The sequence below is a fragment of the Drosophila navojoa genome, chromosome 5 (genome assembly GCF_054131105.1).
Source record: "Drosophila navojoa isolate 15081-1374.11 chromosome 5, UAZ_NAV_1.0, whole genome shotgun sequence".
Taxonomy (NCBI): domain Eukaryota; kingdom Metazoa; phylum Arthropoda; class Insecta; order Diptera; family Drosophilidae; genus Drosophila; species Drosophila navojoa.
The window spans coordinates 6,381,077-6,399,838 of record NC_142893.1 but is presented as its reverse complement, the minus strand read 5'-3'; the positions used below and the strand labels follow the sequence as shown (position 1 = coordinate 6,399,838).

The 18,762-nt window shown below is 36.9% G+C and overlaps 1 protein-coding gene across 1 annotated transcript in view; it reads left to right on the top strand.

Moving 5' to 3' along the window:
* The window catches only part of 5-HT1A (5-hydroxytryptamine (serotonin) receptor 1A), an 84,693-nt gene that overhangs the window by 22,281 nt on the left and 43,650 nt on the right, over positions 1-18,762 (top strand). Inside the window, exons 2-3 of the mRNA XM_018106724.3 lie at positions 12,589-13,372; positions 14,964-15,668. Coding sequence (XP_017962213.1) covers positions 13,348-13,372; positions 14,964-15,668 — 730 coding nt within the window. The 5' untranslated portion in view covers positions 12,589-13,347. The remainder of the gene's footprint in view (positions 1-12,588; positions 13,373-14,963; positions 15,669-18,762) is intronic.

Sequence of the window (18,762 nt, the reverse complement as noted above, 5' to 3'; positions counted from 1 at the left end):
TTGGAAGTTTTATAAGACTAGAGAGCTAGAATATAATGAATAATTTAGTTTTTATGTTTCAAGCACTTACTTGGTAGCAAACTAATCGAACCGCCCTCGTTTTCATGTATATACATATTCTTGAAATATATAAAATTCCATTTAATTATAAATTATAATATAACTTTGATAAAAGATTTTTGTAGCTGCTCTAATAGCCCATGCCCCATCTTAATCCCTTATGACTTGATCATTATGTAAATAATCAGTTTTATTTTTAGCATATCTCGAGCACTATAAAAAGTAAAGACATCAGATTTGTTCTATTGCTACTTCTTAGGCCTATATATATATTAAACAAAATTCGTTTTCCACATACTCTCCATATAATCATAGTTTCGACAGTATAGTCATTCAATTTTAGAAACGGTTTGTGTTTTTCCACTTTTAAGATACGCTTCACATACCTTTCAAAAATCTTCAAATGCAATTGTTTTCCTTATATCTGTCTTTGATATATAAGTAAAAATCAATATTTCGGCTTATTTCAACATTACTCGAACACTATAAACGCTGCCAGCATCATATTTTTCATAAAGCTACCTCCAAAGTGTATATAGATTATACAAAATTCCTTTTGTAGGTATCTACAGTGTGCGACCCAATCACAGCTAATAGACTACAGAAGCAGTAGGCAGCTGACTGTAATAAGACCCATTTCAGGCTTACGACATGCTTCATAAATCTTTACATATTTAATATACACATCTAGATATTATTGGCATTTATATTTGTATTTGTCCTCTGCTCCATCTAAATATAGGCCGAAATCTATTGAACAGAGCAAATCAGGCAGAACGTTTAGGGCATCTCTTAGTCATGCACTGCCGACTCCTCCTGCCCTGAAATGCAAATGAGTGGCCAAAAAAAATTGTTGTTGGCTGCTGGGCAAAGGCGTCACCTACACAAACACACACACACCCATACAGATTACAATATGTTGGGGCCGATTTCAATTGGGAACGTTCAAAGCTAACAAGCTGCAAAACAGCCGGAAGCGCAATTCACTCGAGTCATTTGGGTTTTCCTGTCGCTGAAAAAGTTTCGTTTCGCAAAAGGCAAAAGACTGAAATTCCATTGCTCAAAAGCATAACAAGGCACTGGCAGGAGCAGCAGGAGCAGCAAATCACTTGTAAACACTTGAGAAAAAGAGCAGAACAAAGAAACAAGAAAGAAAGAAATGCTACTAAAAAAAAATATTGGAGGCTGACAGCAGGCGACGAAGCCAAAACACAAATCAAAAGATAAACGCCAACCGGATGTTGGAGGCTCGCTCGCTCGCTGCCCAGCGGCCATTGCTAAGCGCGTCAGACAACGCATAAAGATGAAAAATTGCAGATGCGGCAGCTGAGCATCATTGCAGAAGGGGCAGGGGCAGGGGCAGGGGGAGGGGCAGCACCGCACAACAGTTTACTTAAATAAAGTGCAAATTTGGCAAGGCCCAGACAAATGAGCAACGCATTTGGCTTGACAAGTGCTGGACATGATCGAACATGGGACAGCTGCTGCGGCGCTGGCTAATATGTTAGTGTCAAACATGTTGCCCCGACAAGCCCACGCCCCCACTCCAACCCCAAACAAGCTCTCTTCAATAGAAAATTGAAATTCACAACAAAACGAAGAGCTAAAAAAAAAAAAAAAACGAAACAAGTTTCCTTATTTTTTTTTTTCGTTTCTTTGGAAAACTTTTTTGTTGTCCATAAAAGTTTGATGGCATGGTAATAATATTCACTCGACCAGCCCTTGAGGGCGGTGTGGGCTCAGTGCGAGTGTGGGCGTGGCGCGCTGCTAATCTGTTGGTTTTCCTATGCGCCATAATGATTATTCGTTGGGCCAAAATCGAGCTGAGTGAGAGAGTGATAGAGAGGGGGGGAGGGGGAGCAAAGGCAACAGCAGCTTGTTGATTAAATTTTCAACATATTTGACGCAGCGCAAAACTTAATTAAATACATTAAAAGCTGATTAATAACAATATTAAAACCAAACATTGTGACGGCTGCTGCTGCTGTCGGCGTCGCTGTTAACGTCGCTGCTGCCAAGCTGAAAAATTTCCTCATTAATATTAACAACTTCATTTAAGACCTCGACGACGCTTTTTTGGCCCGATTATTTTTGCAATTATGCAAAGTAGCTGCTAGTTGAATACACTTTGTTGTTTGTTGTTGTTGTTGTTGCTGATGCTGCTGTTGTTGTTGTTGTTGGTTGTCAATGCGTGCACAAAGTTAAATATTAATAAATTTTTAATCAAAGCCTCGTTGGCCAACATGATTTCGAGTAACTCTCGCTCGCTCTCCTTCCCTCTCTCTCTCTCACTCTCTCTCTCTCAGTCTGTTCACATCCAGCTTGTGGTCAAGCATGAAAAATAAATCCCATTTACTTAACTTGACTTCTCACGTGCCGGGCATATAACATGCATATAAATTTTGCCAAATTTGAAGAAATTTTGCAGACCCTTTTGCAATGAAATTCATCAATATTATATGATGTATAAAAGTTTAGCTGAACGAAGGAGAGAGTGAGAGAGAGAGAAGGGGTATGTATGGACTTGAGTAGAATGGGAAAATATGTTCCCAGGCAAGCAACTTCAAAGTCTTACAGATTATTAACTACTTGTCAGATTTTATTTAAGATTTGAACTGATAGAGCTTCTTAAATATTGTGTAGTTATATTTGAAAAATAGACAATTAATTTATTAAAAATTTATCAAACTTTTAGCTCTCTATGTATCTCTCTCTATCCGAGTAAAAATATAATTTTAATTTATATATTTATATTACAAATGAAATATATATAAATATATACATATATACAAATGAAAAAATGAAAAATTTATAATATTTACCTGAATTTCATATGTGCTATATCTAATATTATATCATAGAAAATATTATATTTAATAAGGCAACGTATCATAAAAATCTGTATCATAAAAAGGGAGCTCAAAAGATTTATCAGACTTTATCAATTAATATTCCTTCAACATATAAATCTGTATTAGGCTGATTAAACTCAACACGCAAAGATCTTCATATAATTCAATAAAAATAATTTACAAAGAATAAATTCCATTTAATATTACAGCTGCTTGGCAGCGATTTAAGACAGCTTAGCATTAGCCTAATATACGCGTACATCAATTGAGGCTTATTTCATTGCTGAACACATTAAAAGAAATACCCGCACACACACACACGCACACAGAGAGAGACCTGAAAATTGTCAGATTTAATTTGAGTCACATCATTACGTAAAATTTCTTCTTATTTTGGGGCGGAGGCTGAGACAAATTTTGCTCGTCTCGTCGCATTTAACAGGCTAAACGCCAAATGCACGTTGCCTGGCAATTTTGAAAGGTAACAAACACACACACACATACACATACACTCACACACACATTCACATCGATCGACTGAGTGGCAGCAGCTTTTGAGTTCGCCACGTGCTTTGCAGTTCACGTTTATTTGCATGAGAAAGAAATCACAGCAGAGCACATGTCGCCGACAGACAGACAGAGAGACAGACAGAGAGACAGCGAAATCTTTGTAACCAAATTGTGCGCAAGAGCATAAAATCATCTTTTTATGTGCCGCACATACATTTAGCAGGCACTGTTGGCAGCTGCTTCAACTTTAAAAACATCAAATGCAAAAATCAAAGAGAAAAACTGCACTTTAATTGCATTTACACAACTTTGGTCTGTGACTAATTGATTGGAGCACTTGTGTAAGTGGCTGCCGAGTCAGCTTGCCAGCTAAACTGCTCTCGCTTCAGCGCAGCCGCCCCCCGCCCCATGCCCCTTGTCTACTCATGCATATTGCATGAAGCAGCGAGCACAGCCAAAGCCAAAGTACTACGAATTTACGAGACTGCATTACCTGCAGCTATCTGTAGAGTGAGTGTGAGACGGAATTGACAACAAACAAAGACAGAGAGAGAGAGCGTGTGTGAGAGAGAGGGTCGCTCGAGAATCATGTCAAGTTGTGGCACATATAAAATTTATGCGCGCCTCGCAAATGTTGTGCGACTTTCATGAAAGGCAAAAAAGGGCTGCGCACACGCACACGGCTCATAAATTTTTATTGTGTGGTAAAGATGGCCCAACAGCCGGAACCTCAAAAGCCCCAGAGCCACGCCCCCTCCGTGCCAGCATCTTTGCTGATGCGTGCGGTCGGCAACAGCCAAAACAAAGCGAAAGCCGAGCTGGCCTTTACTACAATTTGTTTTTGCTTTTTTATTTTGGACGCACTCTGCGATGAAGTGCCAAATGGTGGCAGAGCAGGCAATAGATATGAGAGTGGGGGGCGTGGCATAGAGAGTGAGCTGGGCTGTGGGAGGCTGGGCGCAATAGTAATGAAGCCGAGTGCGTTTGCCAGCCATTCAGCGCGAAATGAACTGACCTAGAACAGGGGTAGGGGGGTGAGGGTAGGGCAGGATAGTGGGGTAAGCCATGTCCCGGACAGATGCCTGCTTCAGCTCAATGAGAAAATGCAGCAGGAGCAGCGGCAGCAGCAGCAGCAGCAGCGGCAGCAGCAGCGGCAGCGACAGCGCCAGAGGGGCAAGGGGCCGACTATGCTATGTAGGTAGCTGTTGGAAAATAAATTCATTTCAGTGTCTCGCTGACGTATGGACGACGGATGCCTTGGCCTAGGACGGTACACAGGAAGTGTTATTTAAATGCAGGATATTGCATGCGGAAATTTATTATCATGTGGCATGACGTTCAAGAAAGCGCAAATACATATATATATACACACACATATAATACAAATATACATAGAGCTATATATATATATATATGTATATATGTATAGTATATGGTATAAGGGACAGCGTGGCTGCCTTTGTTTGTGCATGCTCTAGAGCATGCGAATTTCTGAAATGTAATTAAAAGGCAACAATTTTCTTTATCCACACTCATACACACACACACGCACACACACACATACATATATATAAAGAAAAAATATTGTAAAGAATTGTCAGGAAGTTTAATTGAATTTTCAGCGCATAAATTAAAAAAAGAAAGACGAACAAAAAAAAAAAAACACACAAACCATAAAAAGAAAGCTTTAAAATTTAATGGAAAACGGCTTATGAATAATGCAATTGGACGGCGCTCTCACAATTGTCAACATCAAGTATTTATGAAGTGAAGTAAGATTTAATTGAGCTGCGTTTTACTTTTGATGTAGATTACGCCATATAAGTCTCCTCGTAGACTCATGGCAAATGGGAAAGTGGGGCATATTGGTTTTGTGCAACGGTATATGGGTGACATTGGATAGTAATACTTTGTCAGAGTCGTGGGAAATTTATGTGTAGAAGGAGAAAGTTCATAAGCAAAGCAAGGAAATATATATATTAATTTAATTTATATTTATTTTTTAATAATTTTATTTTTATTTTTTTTTAATTTAAGTAGAAATATTTTTTTTATTTTTATTTTTTTACATAAATATATATATTACAAATTTTATTATATAAATACATTAAAAATAGAAAATCATAACACCAGAATTTAATTAATATTTATTTTTTATAATTTCATTTTTATTTTTTATTTAAATAAAATTTTTTTTATTTATTTTTTTTTCCTTACATATAAATATCTATAACAAATTTTATTATAAAAATACATAAAAAATAAAAACAATGATAAGACCAAGGCTTGGCTCATTTCACACATATTATAAATTCATAAATATTTATGCATACATAATAACGCATGCCTAATCGAATTCCAAATTATTATGCATGCCCAGCCATTGAAATTATTAAAAAAAAAAAAATCATAATAATGATAACAATAATTTCTATGGAAAAGCGCTTTTCTAGCTAAATCAATTTCCGCTCGCTACTTTCATTAGAATTATTATGATATCAATTTTGATACGAGCCTCTGTAACTGTATACAAAAAAAAAAAAAAAAAAAAGCAATTCAATTTAATGTTTTTTTATTTAAACGATTTACAATCGCAACAAATTCTCAGTTGGTTTACAATTGTATTTTCGCCAGTGCAACTTATTTCGGCTATTGCATTTTCGTACATGCGAATTTACGTTTTATTGCATTGATTTCTTTGTGTGCGCGTGTGTGTGTGTGTGTGTCTGGAGGGCAAACGCGTTAAAATTGCAAAATAAGCTGGCATTTAAATGTGGACAGACAAATGTTTGTATATATTGACACTAGCTATATATATACATATATATACGTATATATATATAGTTTTTATGCATTACGTATACGCAATGTGGTGCAGCGGACAGACAGACAAACACATGGTTGACTGACTGCAGCGACAGTTAACTGTTGTCTCTCGATGTATGTGTGTGTGTGTGTCGGCTTCCCGTCACTTGTTTACAATGTACGTAATTTGTTGCTGTGGTCAAAAAAATGTCGATTGCATTATTATTGAATAATTGAAGAGCTGGGCGTGGCATGCAGTGAATGTGTGAATACATGAATGTATTTAGAGCTAAACTAATTACAAATGCGTATTGGATGTGTGAAATGTGTGTTGGCCACGTGTGCAGCGTATACGTGATATTTATTGAACCAGTCTGGCATCAAAGTTGGCAAAGCCCAGGCGCAAAAGTTATAAATTATTTGCAGTAGACTGATTGGCAAAAGCAATTGCAAAAAGCGTGCAAAAACAATGGCCACAGCAAGCGGGGGAGGCGAGTGTGGGGGAGTGAGGGATGCTGTACACATAACAGCTGCAACCGCAACCAACAACAGCAGCAACAACTGTACAACTACAGTCAGGGCAATGAAAGGCCTTTGCCGGGACATGGCAACAAGGCGCAAACACTCGAGTGCAAAGATAGAGAAAAATGGCGCATGAAATGAAGCGGAAATGGCGCAAAAAGGAACCCAGAGCTATCGCACACACACGCACGCACACACACACACACACACAATCAGTTTGAATGGGATGAAAGGCAGCGGCAGAGGCAGGGGCAGGGGCAGGGGCGGGCAGGCCTTGCTGCATAGCCACTTACAGGGCTGAACTAATATGTACATTAGTATCTTTGAATGCATGTGAACAACTGATAAATGTCTGGTCATGTTTGCCTTTCGCCCATTTATATAGACTACATATATATATATATATATATATGTATATGTGTGTATAAGTGTGTGCTTGTGTGTGTTTGTGGCCTGTGAATGAAATCGAGCGTCGAATGAGAAATGCATGCAATTTATTTTATTTTATTTCAGTTTAGTTTAGTTTTAGTTTTTCCTAGTTGGTGTTTCGTTTGAGCTGCCCCGCCCCCGCAAACGTTTCCCGTTTCGTTCGCATTTGAAATCGGCGAAGAAAAGGCAAAACGTTTGGCAAAAGCGTTTTGAAAAGTGCACTTTGATATGCCGAATAAACGCTGATGGATATAAAAGCGAGTGGCCTCAGCAATGGTGTGAGTGGAGTAGAAAAACATTTTTGATTAGGCAAAGCTAAAAGGTATCAAAGTGAATAGAAAACATGTTTGAAAATAATTGGAATTAAAGCAAATACAAATCATAAGAGCTCCATTTTTTTTAGAATGTTTAAAGTTGGCCAAAATGAAAAATCAAAAATATTAAGTGTAAAAAAAAGTTAATCAATGTATAAGTGATAAATTATTTAAAGCAAAAAAAATATATAAAAATATATATTAAATTTGAAAATTAATGGAATTAAATTAAATGTAATATAAATATTAATGTTAATTTAATGCAACTTAAAAATAAAATTTAATAAATATAAATGAATTAAATAAAACAAATTAAATATCTATAAAAATAATTAAAAATTAATAAAAATAAAAAACAATAAAACGTATTTTTACTGGAATTTTTGGTTGTTAATTAGTGATGAAATATTTTATTTAATTTTTTAAATATAATATTCTAAAACAAATTGTTAATATTTAAAACAATAATGCAAAAAAAAAGGATATAATAAATATTTATTTACAAATATTATATAAATAAAAATTATATAAATAAATATTAAATAAATAAATATTAAATAAATAAATATTTATAACTAAATATTAATATCATCTTTAAATAAAGGGGATAATAAATTTATATCTTAAAATAACTTAACCTAAAAAAGAAAATAGAAAATAAATAAAAATTATATAAAAATTCAATTATATTCAAAACTTTCTCTAACTTAAATGTTCTGTATTAAAAAGTTTTTCTAAACATTTGTACAAAATCTAATGCATCAAAGTCTGTTGCATCAACAGATTTGCTACATATGTAATATACTATTATATATATATATTTCTGTAGTTTGCAACAAAAACAAAGGAATTTTGTGCGCTGTGGGGCCAGGCCAAGCTTCTAGTTAAACAAAGTACAGTGGCAAATGCTAATGCATGCGTAGCTTAAAGGCCAAGCTGCATAAATATACGATGAGCTATAAAAAGCGACGCACACGCACACAATTACAGCCATGCACATGCATAATAAATGCAGTCACAGTGGCTCGCGCTGCTGAGCTGAACTACTTACTAGCCAACCGCAACAAGTGCACTCGGCAGCTGCATAGCCACAGTGACACACGCATACATCTATACATACATATATAAATACGCACACATACACAGCTTCAGTGGCACGTAGACAGGTGTGCATTTAAATGACATGTGTCGTCTTCACACTCAAATGCACTTCAAACGCGAGCGCCGCACGCTCGCAACTGGCCAGGCTCAGGTGGAGGCCCAGACCCAGACCCAGGCCCAGTTCAGCCTCTAAGTCCGCCCACAATAGCTCCCGAATACCCTTGCTGTATGCCACTTTGCAACCGCAGCACACATAGCCACAGTGTGTGTGTATCTGTGTGTGTGTGTGTGTGTTGCCTTGAAATCTCATGGCTGACATAAACTTCCGCATTAAATCGACTTTGAACTTGAAAATGTTTAGTTACAGGGACGCCTATGCACAGGCACACACACACTCACACACACAGACCTGGCTATACCCACAATATAAAGTGTTGCACTTGCAGTTCTCGTTGCTGTTGTTGTTGTTGTTGTTTTCGCTGTCATTTGAAGGTGAAAGCGCTCAGCTAGCAATTTGCTTTTAATATTTAAACATGCAAAATTATTGCAACAAAATTTTGCGCAGGGAAAATGTCGGCAAAGGCAAAGGCAAGTGTGTGGGTGAGCATGTATGTATGCGTGTGTGTGTGTGTGTGTGTGTTTGTGTGTTTATTTGTGTTAAATCAGTGCACAGCTAAAGTCTGTGCACGTGCACGTGCACGAACGTTAGGTAAATCGACAGCCCTGCAAAGTATGCTACGTTTTTTTTTTTTTTCGTAGCTTGTTTAGTCGAAAGAAGCTACTCGAAAGCGAATGCGATTGCCAATCAGCTCAGGACTTGTTCTGCCACATGAATACGTAAAGAGAGAGAGAGTGAAAGTGAGGGAGGACGGCAGCATGGTGAAGGGGGGGTGCTCGCAAATAAAGGGTAACAGGTAAGGGTAAAGTACATGTGTTTTGTATGCCAACTAATGCCAACTTTTAATGAGCTCCTTGCCGGCAATTGAAGCTGCCATTGAGACGCTGCAAAGAGCAAGCGGCAAATGGCAACAGCATCAACAACTGCATCGGCATTAGTTGCAGCAACTAGCTTTGCTGCATTTAATTAGCAGAGTTGACGATGTTGATAAAACTAAACGCAAATCCAATTTGACAAGTGCAAGCACAAAACTTGCATATTAATTGGCTGCCACATGCACAAAATGCATCAAACGAGCAGCCCAATTAAAACCTGGCTAGGAAATTATTCGGAAAAAAAAACACACACACACAGAAATGTATTTATGCTAAATGTGTCGACTGCAGCTGCAACAGTAAAATGAATATGATATCCATTTGAAATGAATTTTTCTTAGATCTAGAGAGTGCAAAGTCTAATTAAAAGTAACTTTCCTAATTGAGTGGCTCTCTTGGGCAATTATAAATGCAGTTTTGATAGCCGCTGCGTTTCTTAGAATTTATAAGCATGTCGGCATGTCTGTATATGAAGCCGCAGTTCTTTGACTTTGAGTTACTTATTTTGTTTATTTATTTTTGTTTTTAATTAATTATATTGCTGGCATGGACAAAGCATTTATTCAGAAATTATTTTCGTTGCCTCTCAATGTTCTTTCATATGCAACATTTTACTTAGCTCGAAGATTTAAAATGTCTATGTCTTTTCGTATATTTTTCACTTTGAAAATTAATAAAATGAATAGAAGGATTGATATTGATAGGCTGAAAGAAAGTCATCTCTGATTCGGTCCTGGTAGATTTTTTTCAGCCAGCCTATCTCACTAGATATCTTGCCATCATCTAACTTTCTTTTTATAGACAAGTCTTCTTTTTAATAGATATCTTTATTCCAAGATCGGTTCTTTGTCTTGTGGCCCCCTATGTAGCCAAGTTTCTCACTCTGTCTTCCTCTCTTTATCTGTTCACCTCAATCTTTTGCTTTATTCCTGCCTCGCTGTGAAGAAGTAGTGAAGTGATAGAGCGAGACACAGGGAGATAGAATAAAACTGTCTCTCTTTCTCTACCTTTCTATCTACATATATCACTCTCTCTCTTCCTCTTTCCACTTACAAGTGTGTTTCTATGCCTTTCACTTTCTTCCAGTTGCATTTCTCCTCTTTCGATGACCTTCCTCATCTCTCTTTTCCTGTCTCGCTCTCTTTCCTTCTCTCTCTCTCTCTCACTCACTCACTTTCTACCACCACCTGTATCACATGACATCTCATCCATTTGTCATTCTCGTCGCCCACTTCACCATAAATTCATTTACAGCAATTACTTTAAAAGGCATTCAAAATATATATCACACTTGCTAATTGCCTCAGTTAAACACGTGCAGCCATGCAGATCACATAAATCTTTAGGGGCTATGCAAACAAACTATTTGTTATAGAGGCTACCTCAGCATATATGCGCAGAGCAAAGAGTAGAAGATAAGGGCGTGCGGGTGGGCGTGGGGTTTTTTTTGTCACAGTCGATGGTAGCCTTATGTGAGCTATAAACCGAGCGATAGACGGCACTCACATTACGCATGCAACATTTTCGCGACGCGTTTATGGCGCCGCAATATATACTAGATAAACATATATAGATATATATGTATAAACTATATAAGTATTACATGCTATACAGTTACATTTACTATCCACATACATACACACATACGCACACACACAGAGGGAAGACACACATAAGCATGCGTTGACATTTTACTACGTTTGCCGTTGCGCTGCTCTTGGCTTCTACTATTTTATGCTTCCCACATTTTTATGCCCTACACACTCATTGAAATTGTGTGAAGGAGGGTATATTGATTGTGTATGAGAAGTGGAACTAAATAGGCCTAGAAGTGCATATAAGTCATGGATACTATAAAAGTTCATTGAAAGATTTGCCATAACTCGAAGAGATGAGAGAGAGAGAGAGAGAGGTTATATTTGGTATATATAATCAAAGGCAAAGTTTTTATAGAATGGAAATGGTATTTTTGTAATACTTACTCTATTGTCCTACTCTATAGGCTGTAGGGTATTTCCTAGTCTCTCTTTTCCATTATAGTTTCTGACGTGTCTTTTTTGAACATGTATTGTTTTTCCTCTATATCTTCATTCATCTATAGCTGTGAAAATTGGCTTAAGGACTTTGTTTTTCTCTGTCATAACTCAAAGACTATATTTGTTATAGACAGTAATTTTAGTATACAACGCCCTCCTAAGTCATATCTAGAGTAATACTATTATCTTTTTTAAATGCCTCTTCAAACATGCATGATATTCAGGTTTCGAGTATACTCTTAGCGAGAACTATAAAAACTAGAGGTAGTAAATTTTGTATACACGCTTACCCTAGATAAATATATAGTATTTTGTAAATAACTTCCGGCAATATGGAGATATTGAAGGTATTCGATGATTATTCATCTCTTATTCCGCAGAGCTCGATGAGTATAAAATCTGCAGATAGTGAAATGGCCAGTCATATCATGCCAAGGCATATATAGAATAGAGTTAATTTCCTTTTCTAGATACCTCCTTCAGTACCCAAGATACTCACATAGAGTACCGACTGGTCTGCACTCTCGACTCGAACACTCTTACTTAATGCTTACTTGCTTGCTTTTTTATGCGTTTTAAATTTATTTCATGGCTGCAGCGAGCTGCCGCTAGCGATGGCGCCTGTCGCACGCACGCAAACTTCCGGCCACACATACATACATGCATGCGTGTGTGTGTGAGTGTGTGAGTGACTGAGAAATAAAAACAAGCTGTGTGCCCGTCTTCGTTTTTATTTATCGCGTGTAATTGCAAACAAGAAAAACAAAATCGCATTAAATTATTTAACAAGCAAATGTAGACGAAAGAAATATTCAAATTCATTTGCATTTGCTGCAGGAAATTGATATATGTGCAATAAATTGTGACGACTTTAGATAGGAAATTATTTAGCTGTAAAATATTTGAATTTCGATAGCTAACACAAACAGCAACAGAATTTTATTCTAATTGAATTTCCATTTGCAGCTGTGCGAACGAATGCGGTTTAATGCGGGCCATGCTGGCCCACGCCCACAACAGGTTCACAGCAACAACAACAACAACGAGAACGACGTGAATAACTAGAGAGTAAAGTGGAGTTGAGTTATGCTGCTGGCGGATGTGAAATTCACTTTGAGGATATGAAAATAGCGCATAAACGAGCCATAACACATGCGAACAAACGGAAGAGCTTAAAAGGAGTGCAAAAAGAGGAAAAGTACAGGCAGAGCTTGGTAATACAGCACACGTATACACACACTGCCAGAGTAACAGCAACAGTAACAACAACAACAACAACAACAACAATAGCAACAGCAGCAAAGTTGTCAAAAGAAAAGTGAAAGCCGAAAACTGTAAACGAGACTTCGTGTAAACACTCAAAAGCTCGTTAACAGAATACATCCTGCCTGTGCCAGCCAGTCTGCCTGCCTCTCTCTCTCTCTCCCACCCGCTGTTCCTCTCACTCACTCATTCTGTGAGTGTGTAGCATCATCATCATGTACGTACAACAGCAACGACTGAGCCGTCTGAGTAGCTCCAACTGTCGCCTCTGCCCGGCCCTTGCCATTGCCATTGCCATTGCCATTGCCATTGCTATAGTCGCATAGTCGCGCTTCCGCTTTCGTCTACGCTCACTCGCCTCATTTCCGCTGCGGCTGCAATTAAGCCAACTACCCTCTAACCTGCAACAGAACAACAAAAACAACAACAACAACAACAACTACAACTACAACTGCAATAAATATGGCGCGAGCGACCAACTTTAATGGTACGTAACATGAACAACAATAGCAACAACAACAATAACAAGAAATAGTTAAAAATATTTCATAATCATAAGTAGCTGCAGCTAAATTCTAAATCTAAAGTTTTGCTAGTATTTAAGGCCATTATAAACACGATTTGCATTTAAACTACATTTACTTAAATTCAGTTGCTTAATATGTTAAATGCGGGCTCTTAACTCATTAACTGTAGGTAGGTGGCACAAGTTAAGCGGGTGTGAGTGACTAGAGGATACCCTAAATCTAGTGTAGCGAAGAGCAGCTCTTATATGTGATTAATATATGTATATATACACACACACACACACTCACAGAGACACACACTAGCTCGGCATCTGCTTAGTCCGCAGTTTATGCAGCTTTAGGGCTTGGCTTGCGCTTATGAGCTTTACCATGCGAAATTAGTTATTGAATAACTTTGAACTTTGTTCTAGAGGGATTTTCTTAAGCAAATTTTCAGAGCGTGATAATGTTAGATGTGGCTAGAGATGTACATATATATAGATGTGTATATATGTATGTGTATACAAGTGTATACATATGTCTATATATGTAAGCAGTTGACAAAGCACAAGTCTCTACTATTTGACAGTTTTGGGGGAAGAGGAAGCGAGATATTCAATATTTAAAATAATCAATGCATATGCATATTGCATATTGCTTACATAAAAAAAACCAAAGTAAATCTAAAACTATAATAATCATTCTCATAGCATTCAAATATGCTTAAAAGTGAATTTAAATTTTCAATATGTATATCGAATAGTTAATGATAAACTGCAGCCCACAAAAATATATATTTGCAGAAAGTCTTAAAGTACATTCAAACTTTTTTATATTCAATTCAATATCCCAAATAAATAAATAAAATGTTAAGTTAAATTACGCTAAAAACCCAAATTAATCGATTTATGTATCGATGTATGATATAAATAATCGATTAATTATTTACATGATCGAATTATGATATATTTATCAATTCTTCATTTAAATGTTCAATTTCTGATCTAATTGATCAATTTTTGATATGAATTATCGTTTTATGTTATCGATTTATGATATTAGTTATTGAACAAAAAATACTAAGCTTGACAAAATGATTGACATATGCTATATACTTTCACTGAGAAGTGTAACGGCTTCGCTGCAATGTCACTTGAGACATTTCAAGCATTTTTCACTTGAATTTGGCTTTATTTTTTTGTTAGTCAAGCAGCCCATGTAGTCTATCGATTCTCTTGCTAATTATTACAAGCATTTCAACAGAACCATTTTGCCCAGCATATCACCTATTAATAAGTTCAGCGTATAAGAATGTGAACACTTTAATGAGAGGACAGCGAAACCTTCAGTTTCTCAGATTTTCTAATGGATTGTAGAACTAACCCAGCTTACATTTGTGTATACAAGTCATAGAATATTAAATGCTAATTAAATCAATTATACGAAATTCAATAATCCATCAATATTTAGAAAATTTTAAGCAGATGCAGCATACTCCACTCATGTGAGCAAATTTTAATTCTCATTAAATAAATAATAATTAATCGAATAAAATTTCAATTTCAATTGCAGACGCGCTGGACTACATCTACATAGCGAACAGCATGGACAACAAGGCCTATCTGATAGCCGACCCGCGGCCCGACGAGCCAGCCGATGAGGATATGATGCAGCAGCAGGAGGAGGAGGAGGAGGAGCAGCCGCAGTTAACTGGCGGCGACAGCAATAACAACAGCCAGTACTACAACGACGGCGACTTTCCGAATACGGCGGCAGCTGTGGCAGCTGTTGCGGCCGCGGCTGCCTTGGAGAACAATGCGAACAGCAGCTCGCCGAGCTTTCCCAGCCCCAACAGCTCACCTGGCTCACCGCTGGCGACCGCAGCGCTGGCAGCAGCTGCGGCCAGTGCCTCGGTGGCGGCGGCTGCAGCGCGCATAACCGCCAAGGCGGCGCATCGGGCGCTGGGCAGCAAGGCGGCTATCGATCTGATCGATGCCGATGGCAGCAAAAGTGCGGACAATAACTATACGAATGTGGCTGTCGGCCTGGGGGCAATGCTGCTGAACGATACGCTGCTGCTGGAGGGCATGGGCAACGAGACGATGGGGGGGCTGGGCATCTTTGGCGATTTGGTGAATGGCAGCGGGCCGCTGTTAAATGGCAGCGCAGCGATCAATGTGACGGCCAGCAAAGTGGCCGAGGATGACTTCACGCAGCTGCTGCGCATGGCCATCACAACGGTGCTGCTCGGCCTGATGATACTCGTCACGATAATTGGTAAGTAAAGCAGGCAATAAAATTTGTGAGAACATGGAAAGCTCATTAGGGTCGAAAGCCAATGGGCGAATGCGTAAGCCAAAGCCGTAGCCTAAACATAGACATAATTATTTGCGCGCCACAGACAATAAATGCCATGGACTTCAGTCTCAGGCACGCGCGCGCGTGCCAACAAATCCGACGCGCCATACCATTGGGGAATATGGCAAACAATTCAATAAGCCAAACGAAATGACAGCATGAGAGGGAGCAGGAGCAGTAGCAGCAGCAGCAGCACCAGTAACAGCAGAAAATGTTCTGGCAGGAGACGGGTGGCACATCAAGTGCTTTCAAAGATTTTTGCGCCTGTTCAGCGTTTTCGGCTCAGTTGCAGATAATAAAATACGCGTAACTGATATTTATGGCTGCTTCCGAGCCATTGTATATTATTTATTATTTGATTTTATTATACAACAACAACAGCAACAACAACAACAACGACAATAAGAGAAACGCTCGTTATTAATAAGGGCCTGGCATTGTTGTTGTGCAACATTCATTACACGCATTTAGCCATAAATCCAAAGGCAAACAGAAGACAAAGTCTATACGCCACATTTAACTAGGCCAGCGACGCAGCGACAGGCTTGCCGTATTCAAAATGACAGACAATCAATCAATCAATCACAGTTTCACAGCCCAACAACAACAGCAACAGCAGCTATTGCTGTAAAACGCAAAAACATTCAAGTGTGTGGCGAACGAAAAACAACAGCAAATGGGCAAACAAACAGCAGGCAGAAGCGGCTGGGTAACAGACAGCGAATGGCTAGCAGCAGTAACTGGAATTGATTTCATTAATTTAAGTAGATTTCATTTTCATTTTCATTTCATTTCATTTAAATGCGCCGCGTCAAAGTCATCAGCCCAAAAGCATAAAAATCAAAATATCGCGCCCTGAAAAGTATGCTACACTTTTTTGGCAGCACATTTGCTTTGCGCTCATTCACATATTTGAAGAATACCCTGCAGCATTTGGCGAATGCTTAAAGTGGGTATATTGGATTTTTAGAGATTACATTTAGAGAATATATTTTATATAATTAATATGGAATTTTAAATATAAATGGGAGAGACTAACACATATTAGGCATTTGTGTGAAGAAAAGTTTTATGAATGATGGACAGGAATTTTTAGAGTTGACTCTCTCATATCTCCTTATCCATCACAGCCAACTAAATTTTCCCAAATACCATTATAGGGTATTTACTAGTCGTATATTCCCTTACACACCCCTAGACTCCTAGCTTTTACTTTTATTGCTCTCATCTGGCATTCATTTTGATTTGCTTCTAATTTGTGTGTGTGTGTTTTTTTTTATTATTTATTTTACTTCTATAGTTTTAGCCTGGCGCCTCGCTCGCTTTCACACTAAGCGTTGCCATTTCCCCATTCTCCATTTTCCATTCTCATTTTCATTTTGGGTTTTCACTTTTCGACATTTTCGCTTGTCGTTTTTCGTTTTCATTCAGATTTCATTTGAGTTTTCCTCACTTTTGAACTTGGCAGTGGTTGCATTCGCTTTGCTTTGAATGCTGTGTCGAGTGCCAGCATTTAGCATTTAGCATTTAGCATATAAAAGGAAATGCTAATGAGCTCTAATGCTAATTTCCCGAGCAGCCAACAAGAAAACTAGGCGAAATGTGAAAAGTAAAATGCTGTCCAATGGCTGCTCTATTTGTGAGCCAACTGTAAAAAAACAAATATGTATATACATACAAGAAAACACTACATAATGAAATAAAACAACAACAAAAGCTGACCCAATTGAAAACAAGTAAGAAAACTATGCTGAGTGACAATGACTGACTGCAGAATACTCGCTCAGGGTGACTTAATGTAGGTAGATGTTCTGAAATGAGCAAATCATGATATTAAAGATCTTTAGATATCTTAAAGATGTAATTCTGTATATCAAAACTGGGCTAAACTTCGTGTTTACAGCACTAAAATCCTCTATTACCTCATTTCTGCACTATTTTCCAACTGACACTAAACCTATATACTCTCTTTACTTCGTAAACATGCACATAAATGGCTTGTTTAGTGGGTTGCTCTAGATATTGTTGGCGTTTGCTTTTTGAACGACTTTTAACGGTCGTTTAAAAAGCATCAGAGACACGAAGGCAAAAACAGAGAATCTGATTAGGATTTAATGTGGATTTAATATAAAAGCTGATTACATGTCATGCATGTAGCATATACACATATAAAGATGGGGCGTTGTTTATACGAATTAAATTAAGTAGTTATTTACATGATTTATTTTTTTAAAGTTATTAAGGCTTTGGAGAATTAATTTGCTTTTTTTAATTTTTTGCTCAAACTGTAAAAATGTATATTTAATATATATAAAAAATATTCTATTTTTATTTAAATTTCTGATTTTAATAATTTTTTTAATGTTATTTAATGAATTTCTATATATGAAATATATATATTATATGTATTACATATTTAATATATAATATTTTTTTATATATTATATATAATATTATTTAATATATAATAATTTAATATTTAATATATAATATAATTTTTATATATTAAATATGTACATACATATAATATATTTCTATTCCTATTTCTATTCCTAATTCTAAATAAATTTATATAAATATTTTCATTAAATTTTCTATATACAACATTTATCTAAACTATCGTTAAATTAATTTCTTGCTAAAAATTAAAATTAAGCTTTTATTTCATTTTCTCCTTTAACCATTACAGCTTTAAATAACTGTCTTTGCTTTCACTTGTGTATGTATTTATATATATGTATATATAAAGCTCAGCTTTCATTCACGCCTTTCTTTCATGTAGCTTTTTAATTAAAAAATCAACAGCTTCGCCCATTCGAGTTTATGTGAAGTGTGCACTTAATTACTTTTTAATTTGTTAATCAATTGAAACGTTCTTCAAACTCGTTTATTTCAAATTGATTTACTTTTGATTTATACGTATATTTCAATTGATTTGATTTTATTTTAATGTGCTTAAGCTTAAATTGATTTTGCAATTTATACCCAATGATCATTTGAGCTGATTTCATTT